The sequence below is a fragment of the Malaya genurostris genome, chromosome 3 (assembly GCF_030247185.1).
Source record: "Malaya genurostris strain Urasoe2022 chromosome 3, Malgen_1.1, whole genome shotgun sequence".
NCBI lineage: Eukaryota > Metazoa > Arthropoda > Insecta > Diptera > Culicidae > Malaya > Malaya genurostris.
Genome location: NC_080572.1, coordinates 160265352 through 160285248, shown reverse-complemented (window position 1 = coordinate 160285248; position 19897 = coordinate 160265352). Strand labels below are relative to the sequence as shown.

Here is a 19897-nt window from a genome sequence, read left to right as displayed (position 1 = left end):
TGAAGTTGATCGAGATAGCTGACACCCTAAAGATATCAAAGGAACGTGTTGGACATATTATTCACGAATATTTGGATATGAGAAAGCTTTGTGCAAAATGGGTGCCGCGTGAGCTCACAATCGATCAAAAACAACAACGAATTGATGATATGATGATGATAACAATGGACGAAACATGGCTCCATCACTTCACTCCGGAGTCCAATCGACAGTCAGCTGAGTGGACTGCACGCGATGAACCGAACCCAAAACGTGGAAAGACTCAACAATCGGCCGGTAAGGTTATGGCGTCTGTATTTTGGGATTCGCATGGTATAATTTTCATCGACTACCTTGAAAAGGGAAAAAACCATCAACAGTGACTATTATATAGCGTTATTAGAGCGTTTGAAGGACGAAATTTCAAAAAAACGGCCTCATTTGAAGAAGAAAAAAATTTTGTTTCATCAAGACAATGCACCGTGTCACAAGTCGATGAAAACCATGCTGAAATTGAACGAATTGGGCTTCGAATTGCTCCCTCATCCACCGTATTCTCCAGATTTGGCCCCCAGTGACTTTTTCCTGTTCTCAGACCTCAAGAGAATGCTCGCAGGTAAAAAATTTAGAAGCAATGAAGAGGTAATCGCTGAAACTGAGGCCTATTTTGAGGCAAAGGACAAATCGTACTACAAAAATGGTATCGTAAAGTTGAAAGATCGCTATAATCGCTGTATCGCCTCTGATGGCAATTATGTTGAATAATAAAAACGAATTTTGGTAAAAAAATGTGTGTTTCTATTAAACGATACAAACTTTTCAGCCGAACTGTTATATCACCAGGTTAAATTTCAAGAAGACACAATATTTCTACAATCACAGCTTGAATCATTCGCCAATTGGTGTCAATCAAACAGAATGGGATTAAACGCCTCAAAATGCTCTGTTATTTCCTTCTCTCGCAAACACTCGTTTATAAGATACGAATACAACATTACGGGAAAAGTGCTGAAACGAGAATCATTTGAAAAGGACTTAGGAATTATTCTTGATGCCAAGTTAAACTTCAAAAACCACATTGATTATATAATTTCCAAAGCTTCTAGGATTTTTATTTCGCGTAACCAAAAACTTTGTCAATGTACACTGCCTTAAGGCATTATATTGTGCATTAGTCCGTTCGACGCTTGAATATGGCGCTATTATTTGGTCACCTTACTATCAAATCGACGATGAGCGCGTCGAAGCTATCCAGCGAAAATTAGTTCGGTTTGCTCTACGCAATCTACACCCTGCAAACCTACCTAGTTACCAAGATCGCTGTAAACTTATAGGCTTGGATCTATTATCTGTTCGTAGGAATGTCTCAAAAGCTGTTTTCATAGCCGATTTGTTACAGTCACGTATCGATTGTCCCGAACTCGTACAATTAATTAATTTCGACATTCATCGTCGTAGTCTGCGTTATCACCCCTTTTCAAGATTACCTTCCGCCAGAACAAACTATGGATTCAATGAACCATTTACTTCTGACTACTTAGTATGTGTAGTTTATTCGTTAACTTATATAATGTCTTCGATTTTCATTTATCTCGAAATGTAATCAAACGATTGTTTCTTAGTCACTTATCATGTTAGTTTTAGAATCAAAGATTGGTACAGAGGTTTAAAAATTCTCAACTCCAGTGGTCTTTTCCCTGCTCCGCATACATGCATACATACATTATTGTATTTTTCTTCAACCCCCACTTCCCTTCCCCCCCGCTCCATTGGAAACTAACTAGATTCGCACGCCGAAATAAACCCGGTTGTCTTTTCTTCTTTCTCTCTGTCTTCCACCATGCATTCTTCGATCACTAATTAGATCTACATGCTGATTCTAAACCCGTCGTTTTCTCTGCCTTCCACCATCTTTTTGGTCACTAATTAGATCTTCATACCGATTCTAACACAGTTGCTAGCCCACGCTCGTCTACCACCTTCTTCACCAACACTTGTATACTATTCCCACTTTTTTCCTCTCTCTCACTTTAGGCAAGAGTACTATTACTGCCATGTTATAGATAGATAGGTTATAGATTTAGTTTTAATTGTTAGTAATAAGTCCAAATGTATCTGTTGGATCTTTGTAATCTATTGATACAAATAATGAGAAGGTTTTATGCCTGCTGGAGAGAGAGATTACCAAATTTCATCTCCATCGGGCTTTTCCCTTGCTACAAATAAATAAATAAATGAATAAAGTTTATGTTTGACAGCAGAATATAAAATAATATAATAACACATGGATCAATAAGCCCTGAGACTAATGCGAAGATGGCGCTCGTAGTAAACCAGTAACCACGTCTTTCTAGAGTACTAACCTTTGCTTGAAACGGGTCAAAATTTTAAGTCGATCCGACCAGAAACAGCTGAGTTATCGAGGTTGGAGTAAAGTCGTTTTGTAGTTTGTTTCGTGTTTTGATAAAACATTGTTTTTAATGGGTAAAAACAAGCGAAACAATGGATTGAAAAATGTTATCCGGACTCTTGTCCATCAAAAGCAACGATTTGTCGGTGGTCGTACCGACACAAATGACGCGGAACTCCCGGGTAGACCTGTGGAAGCCTTTACACCGGAAAATGTGAGTGAAGTGACAAAAATTATAATGAAAGATCGTAAAGTGAAGCTCCGTGAGAATGCTGAGATGACACAGATATCATATGGAAGTGTATTTACTATCCTTCATGAAAAATTGAGCAGGTTTTTTCCAAGTGGGTGCCGCGATTGCTTTCGATGGAACAAAAACTGCAACGAGTCGATGATTCAGAAAGCAGTTTATCGCTATTTACTCGCAACAAAAAAAAATTTCTTGCGTCGTTACGTGACCATGGACGAAACATGGATACATCACTACACTCCAGAGTCGAAGCGCTGGCGAAAGCCGTCTGAGCTGGCGAAAGCCGTCCGAATCGTCCGAAAACGCAGCAGTCAGCTGGCAAAGTCATGGCGTAAGTTTTTTGGGATACGCATGGCGTGATTTTCATTGATTACCTCGAAAAAGGTAAATCGATCAACAGTGATTATTATATTGACTTACTGGTGCGATTGAAGGAGGACACCGCAAAAAACGACCGCACATGCAGAGAAAACAATCCTTTTTCACCAAGACAATGAACCCTGCAACAAGTCGATGAAAACAATGGCGAAATTGAACGAATTGGGCTTTGATCTGCTTCCCCACCCCCCATACTCGCCAGATTTAGCCCCCAGTGACTACTGGCCCTTTGCTGAACCTAAAAAAAGCCCCAGGGAAAAAGATTTGGCTAAAATGAGGAGGTCTTCGCTGAAACTGAAGCTTATTTTGAAGCGAAAGATAATTTTTTTTATAAACATGGTAACAGTTTTGACAGTTTGAGGTAAACAGATTTGTAGCTTGTGTTACGTATTCGACTTTTAACCAGTGATTTTTTTGTATTTTATGGCCGTTTCAACATTTTCATCGTTATTATTATAATCACCGTTTCTTACATCACCCGGTATAATTGGAGTACACCCGCTTCGTGTGACCGAATAAGCGATCCAGACAATTTTTAATTCCAAGCATCCACCCGTAACCAAACAATGGATTCCATCTCAGTTTGTTGTGCCTGCGCTTGCGAGCTAAAGAAAGCAGAAGAAATAGTTTGCAGCGGATTTTGCCGATCATCCTTCCATCTAAAGTGCGTGAAGCAATCAAGTGCGACTCGTGATTTAATTGCTGAATGCTCGAATATATTCTGGATGTGCAATGCGTGCACAAAAATAATGGTAAATGCCACTTTCCGTCAGACCATCTCATCCACGAACAATGCCATAACCGTTATAAGCGAGGAATACAACAAAGCGCTACTGGAACTGAGACAAGAAATGGAGCTAAACAGCGAAAAAATAAATAAAATTTTACAGCATATTCCAGCCGCGTTTCAGAAGTCCGGTAGAGAAGATGGAACTTCAAAAAACTCTCGTAAGCGCCCCCGAACAGATGATGACGTCGATCAGTCTACTTTTGATGTAACAGAAGGAACAAAAGACGTGGATGCAAATATTGTGATACCATTGGCAACACGTAAGTCCACCGAAAATATGTTTTGGCTATATTTGTCCGGCTTTAATCCTAAAGCCACCGATGAGAACATACGCGAGTTGGTACAGCGTAACCTGAATACCGACGCGACTGTCGAAGTGCACAAGCTAGTTCCAAAAGGTAGAAATCTTGATGAGCTATCCTTTGTGTCTTTCAAGGTCGGAGTTGGGTTGCAGTTCAAATCTCTATCTCTATTGCAATCTACATGGCAAAAGGGAATCATTTTCCGGGAACTCAAATTTCAGCCACGAACAAGCTTTCAATTTCAACCTGACCTGTAATAATCATCTAACGACAAATTTTATGTGTGCTACGTCACCCTATAATATGTCGCACACTGCTTATTCTAATTCAACTCTACATTCCCAATCGATATCCAACAGCATTGTTTCAAACAGCGTATATAACCATATGAACCGATTACTAACAATTTACTATCAAAACGTCCGGGGTTTACGCACCAAAACGAATGCACTTTTCTCGTCTCTTTCTGCTTCTGATTACGACGTGATTGTACTCACAGAAACTTGGCTTAATGGTAATATACTTGATACAGAGCTTACCGACCAGTACATTGTTTATCGATGTGATCGTAATAATTTGACTAGCCAGTATCTGCGTGGTGGCGGCGTTTTGATTGGAATAAAAAAGGGCATTGAGAGTAGCACAGTGTACGTTCATGGAGCTGACAGTATTGAGCAGATAGCAGTCCGTGTCACATGCGAGAGCACTGGTTTTGTCATTTGTGCTATTTATTTACCGCCGAATACTGATCTTTCTCTATATGAGCAACATGCCTTTTGTGTGAATGAGCTTTACAATAAATTTGGAGACCGTGATAGGGTTGTAGTCTTAGGCGACTATAATTTATCGTTGTTACGCTGGAGCTTGGATGAGGAAGTTGGGTGTCTACTGCCGAACAACGCGTCTTCAGAGCATGAACATTTATTAGTGGAAACTATGATTGCCTCCGGTTTACAACAAATTAACTTTTTAACGAACCTGCATGGAAAACTGCTAGACTTAGCATTTGTTAGTTGCGCCAATGATTGCGAAATTCTAGCACCACCATCGCCACTAATGAAACTAGATCACCACCATTTTCCTTTCATTTTAAAAATTGAAGTTCCTCAATGCGTGCACATGATTGACGATGCAGAAATTTTCTACGATTTCAATCGGTGCAATTTTCGTGAGTTAAGTGCTGAAATTACACGAATTAACTGGGTGGAGATACTGGCGCATGGCACTTTGGATGAAGCAATAGAGAAGTTCTATTATGAATTAGATGCAATTTTTCGATATCTCGTGCCTAGAAGAAAACGCAGATATCAATCTAATAACAAACAACCTTGGTGGAATGGAGAGCTGCGTAACCTCAGGTATCGTCTAAGGAAAGCTCGCAAACGATTTTTCCGGACAAAAAATCTAGATGATAAATTGCTCGTTCGTGATTTGGAACACCAGTTTGAATTATTGAACGCATCGTGTTTTCGGCTGTACGTCTCACGGATGGAGATCAATTTGAAGGCTGACCCGAAACAATTTTGGTCTCATCTGCGAAATAAAACTTCTTCCCGTGGAATTCCTGTCAGTGTCCACTATCGTCACCAATCTTCGTCGACAGTTTCGGATTCAGCCAACCTATTCTCGTCATTCTTTCAAAGCGTGCTAAGTAATAACTCACCGCCTTTGTCAGAATCGTACCTGAGTAGTTTGCCGACGTATTCTTTGAGTATACCTGCTACTGCTTTTACTGAACGCGAGGTGTACAACAATCTACGACAAGTCGATGGATCGAAAGGGCCAGGATCTGACGGGTTACCTCCGACGCTCGTGAAGGAATGTTCTTCTGCTTTGGCTTTACCTGCATCTCTGCTTTTCAACCGCTCGCTTGCCGAGCACTATTTTCCAGCGAAGTGGAAAGAAGCTGTAATTGTTCCTGTTCACAAAACTGGAAAGGTGCACGATGTCACCAATTATAGAGGAATTTCTATCCTAAGCTGTTTACCAAAAGTATTCGAACGCATGGTGTTGGATGTTCTTTACCCATCAGTAAAGCACATTATCTCCACTGATCAGCATGGGTTTGTCAAAAAGCGGTCTACTACCACCAATTTAATGAGCTACGTTTCTTTATTGATAGACAAACTTGAAAAACGACAACAAATCGATGCGGTGTATTTTGATTTTTCAAAAGCATTCGACCGTGTTCCTCATCAGTTCGCTGTGGAAAAATTGAGGCGTAGTGGATTCCCTGTTTGGTTAACCAATTGGATTCTATCATATCTCACGGATCGTAATGCTTCCGTACGAATCGGATCTGCACTCTCGGATTCATTTCATGTTACTTCGGGTGTACCGCAAGGGAGCCATCTCGGACCACTTCTTTTCGTATTATTCGTGAACGATCTTTACAGTGAATTGTCGTCATTTAAAGTAACGTATGCTGACGACCTCAAAATTTATCGCATCATTACAAGCCTTGTGGATTGCTGTGCTCTACAAATGGATATTGACCGAATCCTTGATTGGTGTGACAGAAACGGCATGACAGTAAACGTTAAGAAATGTAATGTGATCACTTTCTCACGGGCACAGTCTCCAATTATTTTCGAATACTCCATGATGATGGCTTCAGTTGAACGAGTTTCGTCTATTAAAGACTTGGGCATTATTCTCGATTGCAAGCTCCGTTTCATCGAACAGTTTTCATTCGTTACTGCGAAGGCCTATGCAGTTTTGGGACTAATCAAACGAAACACTCAAAACTTCAACGACGTGTACTGCCTCAAAACAGTTTACATCGCACTAGTACGCAGTATTCTGGAGTATGGAGTTACAATTTGGACTCCGTATCACGGTGTTCACATCGATCGGATCGAAAGGGTGCAGAAGTGCTTCGTCCGATTCGCACTCCGAAGACTACCTTGGATAAATCGTCCTCAACTACCTCGTTACGAGAATCTCTGTGCTCTCATCAACCTACCTACTTTACAAAACAGACGAATACTCCTTCAACAACTCTTCGTGTTCGACCTACTAAATGACAACATTGATTGCCCCATACTACTGGAAAGAATTAATTTTAACGTTCCGGGAAAATCATTGCGAAGAACGGATTTTCTTCGTCGCTCACTTCATCGCACACAGTATGGCCAAAACAACCCAATGGATGTCTGTTGTCATCGTTTCAATACCGTGTATCATTTATTTGATTTTAATATGAACAAAGACACATTCAAATCGAAAATAATATTTTTAAGTTAACATAAGTGTGTAGCAATAAAGTAAAAGTCTGTGCGATAGGTCACCTCTAGTCGAAGACAATAAAGAAATAAATAAAATAAAGTAACAACTTGGAAAAACGTTGGAACCATTGTATCACCCTAAAAGGTGGTTATGTTGATGAACAAAAACAAATTGCAAAAAAAATTTTGTTTCCATTGTTAGTCTCGGGACTTATTGATCCATGTGTTATAAGGCCAGATGCCCGAAATTATATTTAATGTTGAATGCCAAGAAATTATCTACCAAATGAAAAATATGGCCATTTCATAATTTGGCAAGTGTTTTCATTTGAATTTCAAATCAGAAAACTCATAAAAAAACACCCTTTATTAACTAAATTTGAGATATCCCGACGACAATGAGTTGGAAAAACTCTTATAAATTAATTGCACTCGCTTGTAATTACTACTTGCAAAAAATGCACCTGAGCGCACGTAGAAATTGATCGAGCATTTGTTGTCCATACAAAGCGCAAACGGAGGTGATCAAGATGAATGGAACGACCGAATCTTTGCGCGGTACTATTAATATAGTCTCGGACAATTTTCAATAATGCGACAGGGAAGCTGTCTGCGCTTATGAATGGCGATGCTCGAAATGATAGAAGGACAAGCAGAAATCCCGTTAGGGTGAGTGGTCTTGAGGAATTTGAAAGCAAGACACAAATGCTTACATACAAGACACCTTACAGAGTGGGTGACAGTAAATGATATTCGACGTGTGATGTGAAATATTTTCACTTTCCCCAAACATGCGACCATTATTTGGGTGACGTAAAATGATATCTTAACGAGTGGTAAATATTACTTAACGAAAATATTCTGAGTTTATGGTTGTGTGAGTGTTTGACATAACTACAGCAGATTGAAAAAATAATATTACACCAACGCGAGGTGCTCTTGAACTGAACAAGTATTCCGCTAGACGGAATAAACTGTGATTTATATGCTTGAAGGAGAAATTGATGACCAATATTTTCTTTCAAATTGCACCTTATTAAATTTTAACAAACACATCTATTTCGAAAAAACGCCTAGAGGAATATAACTTCAATTTATACTTAGTTTGGTTTGTTAAGTAGCCATTATCCCAGCCCAAGTAGCAAATGTAACTTATTGAAATTTCAAGAGGTTCTACAATTGTCTTAGAATTGTTTTTTATGTTAGATAAGTTCAAAAAGATTTTTAAATATATTAAAATCGGTTGTGCAACTTATACCTGTTAAGTTTTACGGTAATACCGAAAAAATCACTATAGAACAATTTTAAGTATATCTAAAACAATTGTGCAGCAAATCACCAACTTGCCCACGTTGCACTAGTAGTTATAGAAGCTCTGCCAAAATTTTCACATCGTCATGTAGAAACGAAGTAACTAAAACAATTCTTCAACTTATCAAAAATTTTCCAAATGGTTGTCATAATTGTATCGGACTCAATATATGCCGAAATGGTTGTATATCTCTTGTGAAGAAAAAAATAGTGAAATTATGCTCTCCGCAAGGCAAAAACTGATAAGCCGAATTAGAAACCTCGCAGTAAAAACTATTTTGCTTCCGAGTCCGCATTGTCTAGACTGTCTCATGAAATATTAGGTCAGTGTGTGCAGTTTTCTTCATTTTTAGAAAAACAATTCGAAACTTGCAAATAAGTTGATCCAGATTTATCTGCTTTAAATGAACGTAAAACTTGCCGACATGAGATTATTATCATAAAAGTTTCAGAAATACAGCATTACATACGCAATGAAAACAAAAATCAATCAATTAATTTGTATTCGGTTTTCATCTCGCGAAAAAAATGAACAGACCTGACATCACTTTTCAAAGATATTGAACGAAAAGTTAAGTTCAACATAATTACTCTCATAGTTATATATTACCGCTTGAGCAACTTGTTCTTGCAACTAAAGCACATGGGCTCACCAAAATAATACCTACAGTGCGTATCACAAATGTCGGGTTCACTAAGATGAATGATTAAACTGTATTGTTGTTTAAGTCACTAGTTTGATAAAAACGAAAATTTCTCTATGGGGCTGTCCATAAAAGACGTCACGCCGCAAGGGGGAGGGGGGTGTTTCACAAAACGTGACCTTTTGTGACAAGGGGGAGAGGGGAGGGTTGTTGGAATGTGACGTCCAATATGTTCAATGAGCACATTTTTGAAATACCTAATTATATTACTGCTTTGCCCTATTTCCTGAAAAAATCTCCACACTACACGTTTACATTCTACAGCAAAACGAGTATTTGTTGATGTAATAGCTTCTTCTTGTAAATTCGGAAATGAATGATGCAGGAAATCATTTCTATTGTGATCAGCAAAAGTGCATGGAGGGGCGAGTAGATTAACGAAATTAATAAATTTGTCTAATATGAGTAAAAAAAAGATGCCTTCAAACGGTTTTTCCAGTCAATGTATATGAGTTTGGGGGCCCCAATCGCCTAAAATCATGGATTTTTTATCTTTAACTTTAATCCAATGATAGGTAGTAAGCAGATGTGGAATATAAACCACACAAAGAATGAAAGAATTTCAATCAAATCAAAAAGTTTGTTTGGTCGGTCGTATTGAAATTGCATGCTTCTTGATGTATTTAAAATTAATTCAGCAATACCATGTTGGCGGAGTGATGTCAATCAAACCAGCAAATAACATTAACATATATGCTGTGATTATGAATAATTTTAATGATAAGAAAAACATGTTCAATCATAAAGCATGTCATGCAGCTGGTTAATCTACCCTGTTTAGCTTGAATATCATACGGAAGTGATTTGCAAACCAATTATTAAAACCAAACATCTCAATGGTAGAATATAACATTATTTAGTTTAAAATAAGAGTTAAAATATCAAACATCATTGCAAAGTCTGCATGAGAAAATAACAACAAAATATAAAATTCTGACATTGTAACATCAAAGCGAGAGCAAAACATTTGTAGAAGACGATTTTTTCAGTAATTTGATTTTCTAGCATTGAGAATAGTATATCATAAGAATTTCTCTTATCTGATTCTGATGCAGTTTATTCAATTGTATTCCATTTGAAAAAGGAACCACTGGATCAATTGTACTTAATGAAATTGGTATGGAGCTTTGCTATTGCGATTTTCCTCAACCAAGATCAAAGCTGATCGAATCATCCAATGATTGAACTTACATGAATCAAGGAAAATCAGTACCGATTTTGCAGCCCTGTAAGTAAATATTATTCCTTAGCTAAAGAAATAATATATCTGTGGATCAGAACTAAAACAGATGATTTGAATGTTTCATCAGTTCCTATCAAATACCTTTGTTAAATTATATTAAATATTAATAAAATAATTTCGATGGTTTTGTAGTTTTAGGCATATTTTTTAATCAAATGACAGCATGTAATAAATCGATTTTCCCTCATACTTGTATGGTTTGTCATACATATTGAGTTGATTTTATTTATTTTGAATTTGTGACATGTGACATAGGGGGGATTGGGGGTCTTTGCTGCTGTGACAATTTGTGACAAAGCGGGGGTGAGGAGTCAACAATTGCCAAAAAAAGCGTGACGTCTTTTATGGACAGCCCCTATTCAATATTTACATGCTTATATTTCCTTTTATTTAGGTAAATCATTACGTTGGGTGAACCATTTTCTTTTCAGCACACTGTTACCCTCGATGCCATATTGGAAAATATTGAAGAAAAATTCATTTCAAGATTTTTCAGATTAATTCAAACATCAATATGATTAAAATCGTCTGAAAAGGTGTATGAATGTTTGATAACTTTCTTATACATATTCAAAGCACTCTCCTGATCATATTCATTGAAAAGAATAGATTGTTATTTTCATAGAAATTGATGTACAATCATCAAACACGTACATTCAAAGGCGCTTGAAAATTTCAGGCGTACAAAGACATGTTTCACCATAAAAATGCAGTTCGTCGTCGATTTTCTATTTACTAAAACATAAAAGATCATTTTTACAATATGTAGTATTACCATTTATTTGTGTGCAGAACATTTTTAAAGCTCCATGTTTGTGTTACGGGCAGTTGTATAGAAAATCAAATGTGAAACTTGTTCATTAGAAATTATGTTTGCTATGTTTCTGTAAACATCAATTCAATTCTTGTTTACATTACGTATTAGTTCCCATGAGTTTCACAATTGTTTTTTCGCTGATTCAATTGCTGCATTTGCAATGTGATCGATGCATGAGTTTTTGTATCAGTTGCACAATAATTGTGAATAAATGTTCGTGACAACGGAAGAACTTAAAGATATGTTGCACAACACAGAAAAATTGCGCTTTTTCCATAACACAACAGTCACTACAATAGTAATATGAACTAATTTGATAAATTGCTCAATCTGTAGAAAAATACAGGACAGCAACTTAACGTGCTACTTGGGAGAAATATAATATTAGACTGTTTGATGTCCAAGTCCTTGCAATTATGAAAATTACTTACCTGTTTTGACTAACTTGAATGTAACGCTGTTGTGAGACTTAAGTGCCTCGTTTAGGCCAGGATGACCTAAATCCTTGAGTACACCTCCAGAGGAAGTCATACTTCCTCCTAGTGACAACTGCGGTGTAGAGACGATGCTCGGCGTCGTCTCTACCCTTTTGCTGAATATGCTACGATGAGTTTTTGATGACTCTGAAAGTGTTGAGAAAGGGTTGTAATAAAATATTTACTAAATATCTTCACCAATTGTGTGGACATTGATTTTATTAATATTCGTATTCGAGCAGTTAAAAAACTTAACGATGCAATAAAAGAATGTTAGTATTTGATTTGAATTTTTGCCACACGCGTTCCGATTATCAAACCATGCAATAGGCTAATATATTTCATTATTTTCTCGTACTGAGGGTTACAGTGCCTGAGTTATGCAATTTTGAATTTATGACTGTGTGTTAAAAGTAGAGATTTATACTTCAAACTAATGTTGTCCGAGCTCTATTTTACAGACATAACGTCAAAAGTACAAACTACTCTAGAATTGAATTCTAAAAATCATTCTTTTTCTTTCATCAGATTTTTATTTCCTTATTTTGAACGCTTTTAGTTCAATGATTTGTCAACCAGCTGATTAAAAACATTCATCTTGAACAATAGCGGTTTTTATATTCTTCAATTGTGAAAAATTGTAGTCAGATCTTATGTTTGCAAGGTTCAATCTGAGCATTCCAAAGAGGATAGTATAAATGATTCCCTATATATATATGATATATTTTTAAGAAGCATGATGTAGGTAGGTAGCAGTAGGTAACAAAACTGTTTGAAGTCTTTTTAAAACCATGAAAAGTCGATTTCAGTTTAATATTAGTTTGTTTACAAATAGTTTTTTTTTTCAAACCAATGTACCCACCAATGGTACATCTACCTTTTATTGCAATGTATTCGCGATTTCGAGTTGTAATACTAATTGGACATGATAATTACGTTATAAGCAAATCATAAGCTTGAAAAACAAACTACTGTTGAGTAGAAGTTTCAAGGATGTTGAAAGATGACCATAGAAAACTGTAATAATGTTTAAAGACACTCTTAGAATTGTTATCATACAGCGAGGCTTTGGCTGTCAACTTACACAGTCATGCGATCAATATTTGTTAGTCATAGAAAATGCTTCACGAAGGATAAAACTCACTCCAGGATTAGGCAAAAAGAATGACAACCAATAAAGTTGTTCAGGGGCACCTGTCACCTTTCAGGGACTCTTCGAATTCGAGGTCTGCACTCTTGGCCCGAGTGTTGATTGGTGTTTTGGATTTCCGAAAAAATCCAACAGATATGGAGCGCTGCTGGATCGCAGAGGAATCACTGGTATTCCATGGAGAAAGTTCGGTGGAATCTGCACTTGGTGGTAGAGGTTTCTCCTTTTTCTCCAACGAATAAACCGTTTCGCCAGATTCGAAGAAGGCGTCGAAATTGCGCTGCCTTAGATTTTCACGGGTAAATACGGGATTGGATACGTGAATTTGTAGGTCTTCGCGGACTCGAGCAGACTCGCTTTGTTCAACAGAGGAATGTGGTCGCAGGCGTCCCAGTTTGAGATGTAGCCTGGATTTAGATTTTTCTTTCCCTTTCGCAGCTGAGGTAGAGTTCGATTTGGGAACCGCTGGAGAGGGATTGTGCAACGTCGTGGACGGTACGAAGGACGAGGAGTTGAAGGAAACGCCAGAAATGATTTCCCTATTTACATAATTCACAATGGTATCGGCATCGTGTAACGGTGATGTTTCATCATAGTCATATATCCTATCATCTGGTGAGAAATTAACACTTGGACTTCTGTCTCTCGGTGCACGTGTAGGTGGGATACCGGGTGAGGCAGAGGACGTGTGGGATTGTTGTCCTTGGTTCCGAAAGGGCTCATTTATTTGTTTGGGGGGCAGGACGGTGGCGGAAGAAGGCCTATTGCCGATGGGGACAAGTGGCTCTCGCAGGTTGTCCAGAGTTGGTCGTGGTTGTACTCTCGGTACTGCGATTCCGTATGTCAACAATATTAATTCATCTGCCGGAAATATTACGTACATTCCTGGCCCCCACGGAGCATGGCGAAATGATCCAGCTTATACTGGGGAAGAAAACATTTATCTCTTCTGTACTACTACTACTACTATCATTTCTGGATGACCAATCCTTAATAAATATAGCCTTTAAAACGATAGTAACTTAGTGTCTTATATTGTAGTAAAATATGCTCGTGATAGAATTGTAATATTAACCTTAAATTCACATTGCATTTCCGATTTTCGCCACAAATGAATTATTGGATTGAATCTGTAAAGAGAAAAAGAATAGCCAAATTACTGTTACTGTATCAATATGCCATTCGAAAGCTTAGTTTATTACATCGATAAACATTAAAGTCATACAATCTGTCATACAAAAATAGAAAATGATATTAAATGTCTTTCTGTCAAATAATGGTTGCAGTGAAAAAAACCTGTCTTAATCCACCTAGTGGTGTAATGATGCCTTTCTCATGTACATATAATATTGTGGTATTCTATTCAAAAATTTTCTCTTCGATTTTTGAAAGAAACCAAGTGATTGTTTATGCATAACATACAGAATAAAACAGTGCTTTGATTGCGTAAGCCATCCTTAAGAGAACGAAATGGGTTCACTATTATATGCACTTCCGGCACCGGAACCCGAGAACCGGTATAGACAAAGTCGGTTCGTACGGCAACCAACTAACATGACACACAAACTCTTCTAGTACGCACTCTATAACTCCGGATTCGGAAGTCGGATCCGGATGAAATTCAGGAATTCCGTATGGGACCAGAAGACCTTTCATTTGAATCTAAGTTTGTGAAAATCGGTCAAACCATCGCTGAGAAAAGTGAGTGAGAACCATTTTGGTATATATGACCACTATTTCCGGTACTTCCGGAACCGGATACCGGGAGCCAGGATAGCCGGAATCGGTTTGTTTAGTTGCCTACTGATAATGACTATCGATTTGTGTAGTTTTGAGACCAGTTTAGAAAAATTTTCACGTTTTTTGTTTCGCCGGTTAAAGTGACGGTGTACAATATTGAACACACTTTACCCTATAATTTCGGAACCGGAAGTCGGATCCGGATGTAATTCAGAAATTCCGTATGGGACCGGGAGACCTTTCATTTGAATCTAAGTTTGTGAAAATCGGTCAAACCATCGCTGAGAAAAGTGAGTGAGATCCATTTTGGTATATATGACCACTATTTCCGGTACTTCCGGAACCGGATACCAGGAACCAGGATAGCCGGAATCGGTTTGATTAGTTGCCTACTGATAATGACTATCGATTTGTGTAGTTTTGAGACCAGTTTAGAAAAATTTTCACGTTTTTTGCTTCGCCGGTTAAAGTGACGGTGTACAATATTGAACACACTTTACCCTATAATTTCGGAACCGGAAGTCGGATCCGGATGAAATTCAGGAATTCCGTATGGGACCACGAGACCTTTCATTTGAATCTGAGTTTGTGGAAATCGGTCAAACCATCCCTGAGAAAAGTGAGTGAGAACCATTTTGGTATATATGACCACTATTTCCGGTACTTCCGGAACCGGATACCGGGAACCAGGATAGCCGGAATCGGTTTGTTTAGTTGCCTACTGATAATGACTATCAATTTGTGTAGTTTTGAGACCAGTTTAGAAAAATTTTCACGTTCTTTGCTTCGCCGGTTAAAGTGACGGTGTACAATATTGAACACACTTTACCCTATAATTTCGGAACCGGAAGTCGGATCCGGATGAAATTCAGAAAATCCGTATGGGACCGGGAGACCTTTCATTTGAATCTAAGTTTGTGAAAATCGGTCAAACCATCGCTGAGAAAAGTGAGTGAGAACCATTTTGGTATATATGACCACTATTTCCGGTACTTCCGGAACCGGATACCGGTAACCAGGATAGCCGGAATCGGTTTGTTTAGTTGCCTACTGATAATGACTATCGATTTGTGTAGTTTTGAGACCAGTTTAGAAAAATTTTCACGTTTTTTGTTTCGCCGGTTTATGTGACGGTGTACAATATTGAACACACTTTACCCTATAATTCCGGAACCGGAAGTCGGATCCGGATGAAATTCAGGAATTCCGTATGGGACCACGAGACCTTTCATTTGAATCCTAGTTTGTCAAAATCGGTTCAGCCATCTCCGAGAAAACCTAGTGAGATTATTTGACACATACACACACACACACACACACACACATACATACACACACACACACACACACACACACACACACACACACACACACACACACACACACACACACACACACACACACACACACACACACAGACATTGCTCAGCTCGATGAACTGAGTCGAATGGTATATGACACTTGGCCCTCCGGGCCAATTTTCACTAGTCGGTTTTTCAAGTGATTGCATAACCTTTCTATATGAGAAAGGCAAAACTACATTGGATATATCTTAGACAATGTGTGAAAAGTAACTTTCTTTGCCTTCAGACCCATGCACAGGAGTCATTCCAAAAGAGGAGGGATCAAACTATCATTAATTTCTCACCAACACATACGAACGCCGACTGTTTCGTCAAAGCCGAAGAGAAAAAAGCCGTCCCGTCCATGTGAGGACTGGGCCACACAGACATGACAGTGACGATCTTTTTTGTCGCATCATATTTACAATGCCAATGTCAAGTCGTGAGAACACTTTCGATTCGTTAGCTCATTTGATATTATATTTATTTCGTATCTGTCGTATACATTCTTGTGCGCTAAAGAACCTCGGAAAGCTCGTTATTCAACTAGTTTGTTCCAAGTGAAAAAGCTGATTTTCGAAAAAGTCAGCGTATAAATTGTATAAATAATATGAAAAAATCAAAATCTATGGTTAACTACTATTTGGAAGATATGAGCAAACATCGTTCTTATGGGAAGCCTCTAGAATTAAATGCCTTAGCTTATGATTTCCAGAGAGTTGTTCTACTTTTTTGTCTGTTTGATTGAGGCACGGCGTAAAAGATTTATTGATAGTTTTCTTCTCCTCCGACAAATATTTCGACACTATATTCTTAACAATTTTCATCGAACAAGCACCTTGTGTTGTGAATACAATTTTTGCTACATACAAAGCTATCGTACCCAACTTACCCTGTTGAGTGGATGTTGCCGAATACATGATCGAATTCCAAAAGAAGAATGAAATGATCATGAAATATATGAAATATTAAATACCAAGACTATACCTTCTTTAGAACTCGATTTAAGAACGACACAAACAAAGAGAGGTATAAAGGCAGTAACAGTTGAAGGCTACATAAAATTAAGTAACTTAAACAATCTAAGAAATAAATAATTAAACTTTACGCATTAGTTTTAGCTTCCATCATTTCGATAAATAGCCATTTCTTCCTGCAATTTTATATGGATGCATCTCGCTGGTTAGAAAACCTATGTTCTTTCATAAAAATGCACAATTTCCATTCAATAAATGGCACTGAACTGAAAAACTCGTAAAACTTTTAACTATTAAATCTAACATAAACAAGTACACTACCCACCATTCCATTTTGAATACTACAAGTATCAATAAATTTCCATTCGAAAATGTCCCAAGGAGTTTTTTTGCTATTGAAATTTAAACTATGCCGAAGCATGCAATAATTTACTGAAATGTTTTACTAGTTGTTAAACACTCGAAACCCCAATAAAAATGTCACATGACATGTTCAATTTAAGCGCGATAGCGTCGTTTGTTTGGCTTTGGCCACCAATTTTTGTTTGAGTGTTTAGCGGTCTCTCTGGTTTCGTCTCTCATTAGTGTATAAACTTTATTTTTTTAAATGCAACTCGGCTAAGGAAAGTTGTATAAATCTCTATTAAATTTTCATCACGACCTAAGTGACAAAAGTAAACAAACCACATTTTACCTAATTGTACCTTTTTTTGTGCATAAGGCACTGGTCACCGTTTTTGTGCTCTCACGGTTTGAAATATTTAGCAATATTTGCAATTCCGAAATCTGCAGTGTTATTCCGATAAAATTCAATATCAACTAATGGGACCCTACCGAAGTTAGAGAGATAATATCATTGGAGAGTTAATATCGCCGCACTAGTGTCTCCATTCCAATCAGTCGCCAACGGTTTGGATCTAATGGGATCCGCCAGGGTAGGTACCGCAAAGCGAATCGAAGAAATATTTTTTGCACACGTTCTATCCGCAAATTCCAAACTATTTCATAAGGACTCTCAATCAAACACGCATTTTCAAGTAGTGGACGCGCCTACGAGCAATACAACGCTTTCAAACAATACGAATCCTTGAAGTCCTTACTAATTTTTGCAATAAATCCGAATCGCCGCGTTGCTTCGGAAATTAAAGTTGATCGGTGTTGATTAAGGATGACGTTAACATCCAACAAAACTCCTTCCTCTCATGTATTTTGTCTTAGACGCATCTATAGCCAGTCCGATACGTCTGGCTTCAGCTTTCAGTCCGATGTATGTTTCCATCATCTTCTCAAAATTATGTGTCACAATATCAGCATCGTCGACGAAGCTAAAAAGCTGTAAGAACTTCCGGAGGATCGTACCACTTGTGTCGATCCTCGCTCTTCACCTTCCTAAGCTATATTGAGCAAGATACAAAAGAGTCCATCACCTTGCCTTAGCTTCCAAAATTCGAAGGGTCTCGAGAGTGCCCCATATACTCGGCCGTAGCACATCATTCTATCCATCGTTGCTTTGACCAATCGCGTCAGTTTATCCGGAAAACCATATTCGTTATTCAGATGCTCATCATATTACTGCTTTCATCTGAAGATCACCGCACGTTCGTTCGTGAGAAGGCTACCACTGGTACGTCTGCACATTTCGGCCTGTGGAGTGTTGCCTCTACGTGAGCGGTTCTCCTTCTCATAGAACTTAAAATCTTCTTCGAATCCTATAGTTCCGCTCATTCCAGACGAAACCGAAAATCCGACAAATACTACCTCTGCTCAATCACCGTCGCCCATAACCACCTCCAATACTTGCAATGCCGATACCGCTCCACCGCTACTGCAAAATGCTACAGCTTCAACACTGGCACTTTCTGCTATCTGTACCAACAACGTAAGCATTCCACCGCCGATATGCTCCACAAACCACCACAACATTACTACTACGCATCCGCCGTCAACCGTCACCTCTATCAACACATGTTTTCAACCACCGACATTCCCGACCGGTTATCATAACCGCACTGTTCCACATCCACCACCAACCGCCACCACCGCTACTGTGATCTCTACCAACGCTCATGCAAGCTGCACACCCGTACTGAGCAATGGATCATCGACTACCAATTTCACACTACCAGCCACTGTGCCGCCTACAGCAACTGACCTTGCCGTATCAGTTTCGCATTCTACATCATCGAATTCACCTCATACTTTAAACATTCCGCAATCAGAGTCTAGAACAACCAACATTCTGCAACCGTTACCTAAACGAATTAACAAAAACAGGCAAGTTAATAGCATTTCAGTTCTGTCAAATGTGCCTTATGTAGGGCCTAGTTATCATAGTATTTTAACTACTCATTCTACAAACAACGATACAAACAGTCAGGAAGCTCCTCTATTAGTTGCACCTCCAGCACAGCAAGTACAAGATAGTAGCAACTGGTACTATATAACAAGATTTTTACCTAACGAAACAGTACAAAATATTATACACTATGTTCAAACCAGACTTAGGTGTGACAGTAGTCTAATCGAATGCTTAAAACTCGTCCGCCAGAGTATCGATCGACCGCTCTCATTCATATCGATTAAGCTGCGATTTCGAAAATTTAATAACTTCTCCGGACTTCTGGCCATCCGGTGTGTCTATTGCTCCTTTTTTAGAGCAAGCACCCCTACGCAGACCGAATGCATCACGACCTCCACCACGACAAGAAAATGTATACAACTACACCCAAGTACAATCTCCTCGATCATTCCCAATCATTTCTCAATCGATCCGTCGTCCCTACCCTCGCTCACCGGTACA

The 19897-nt window shown here is 38.4% G+C and overlaps 1 protein-coding gene across 11 annotated transcripts in view; it reads right to left on the bottom strand.

Annotated features, from left to right (window-relative positions):
• The window catches only part of LOC131435409 (uncharacterized), a 328202-nt gene that overhangs the window by 212217 nt on the left and 96088 nt on the right, over window positions 1-19897 (bottom strand). For 8 of the 11 annotated variants that reach the window (XM_058603256.1, XM_058603255.1, XM_058603260.1 and 5 more), the window contains exons 3-4: window positions 13089-14167; window positions 11843-12034 (exon numbers count right to left, since the gene is read on the bottom strand). In XM_058603256.1, coding sequence (XP_058459239.1) covers window positions 11843-12034; window positions 13089-13920 — 1024 coding nt within the window. In that variant the 5' untranslated portion in view covers window positions 13921-14167. Of the gene's footprint in view, window positions 1-11842; window positions 12035-13031; window positions 14168-19897 lie in introns of those variants that run through there. The other 3 variants (XM_058603263.1, XM_058603265.1, XM_058603266.1) reach the window with 3 other exon arrangements.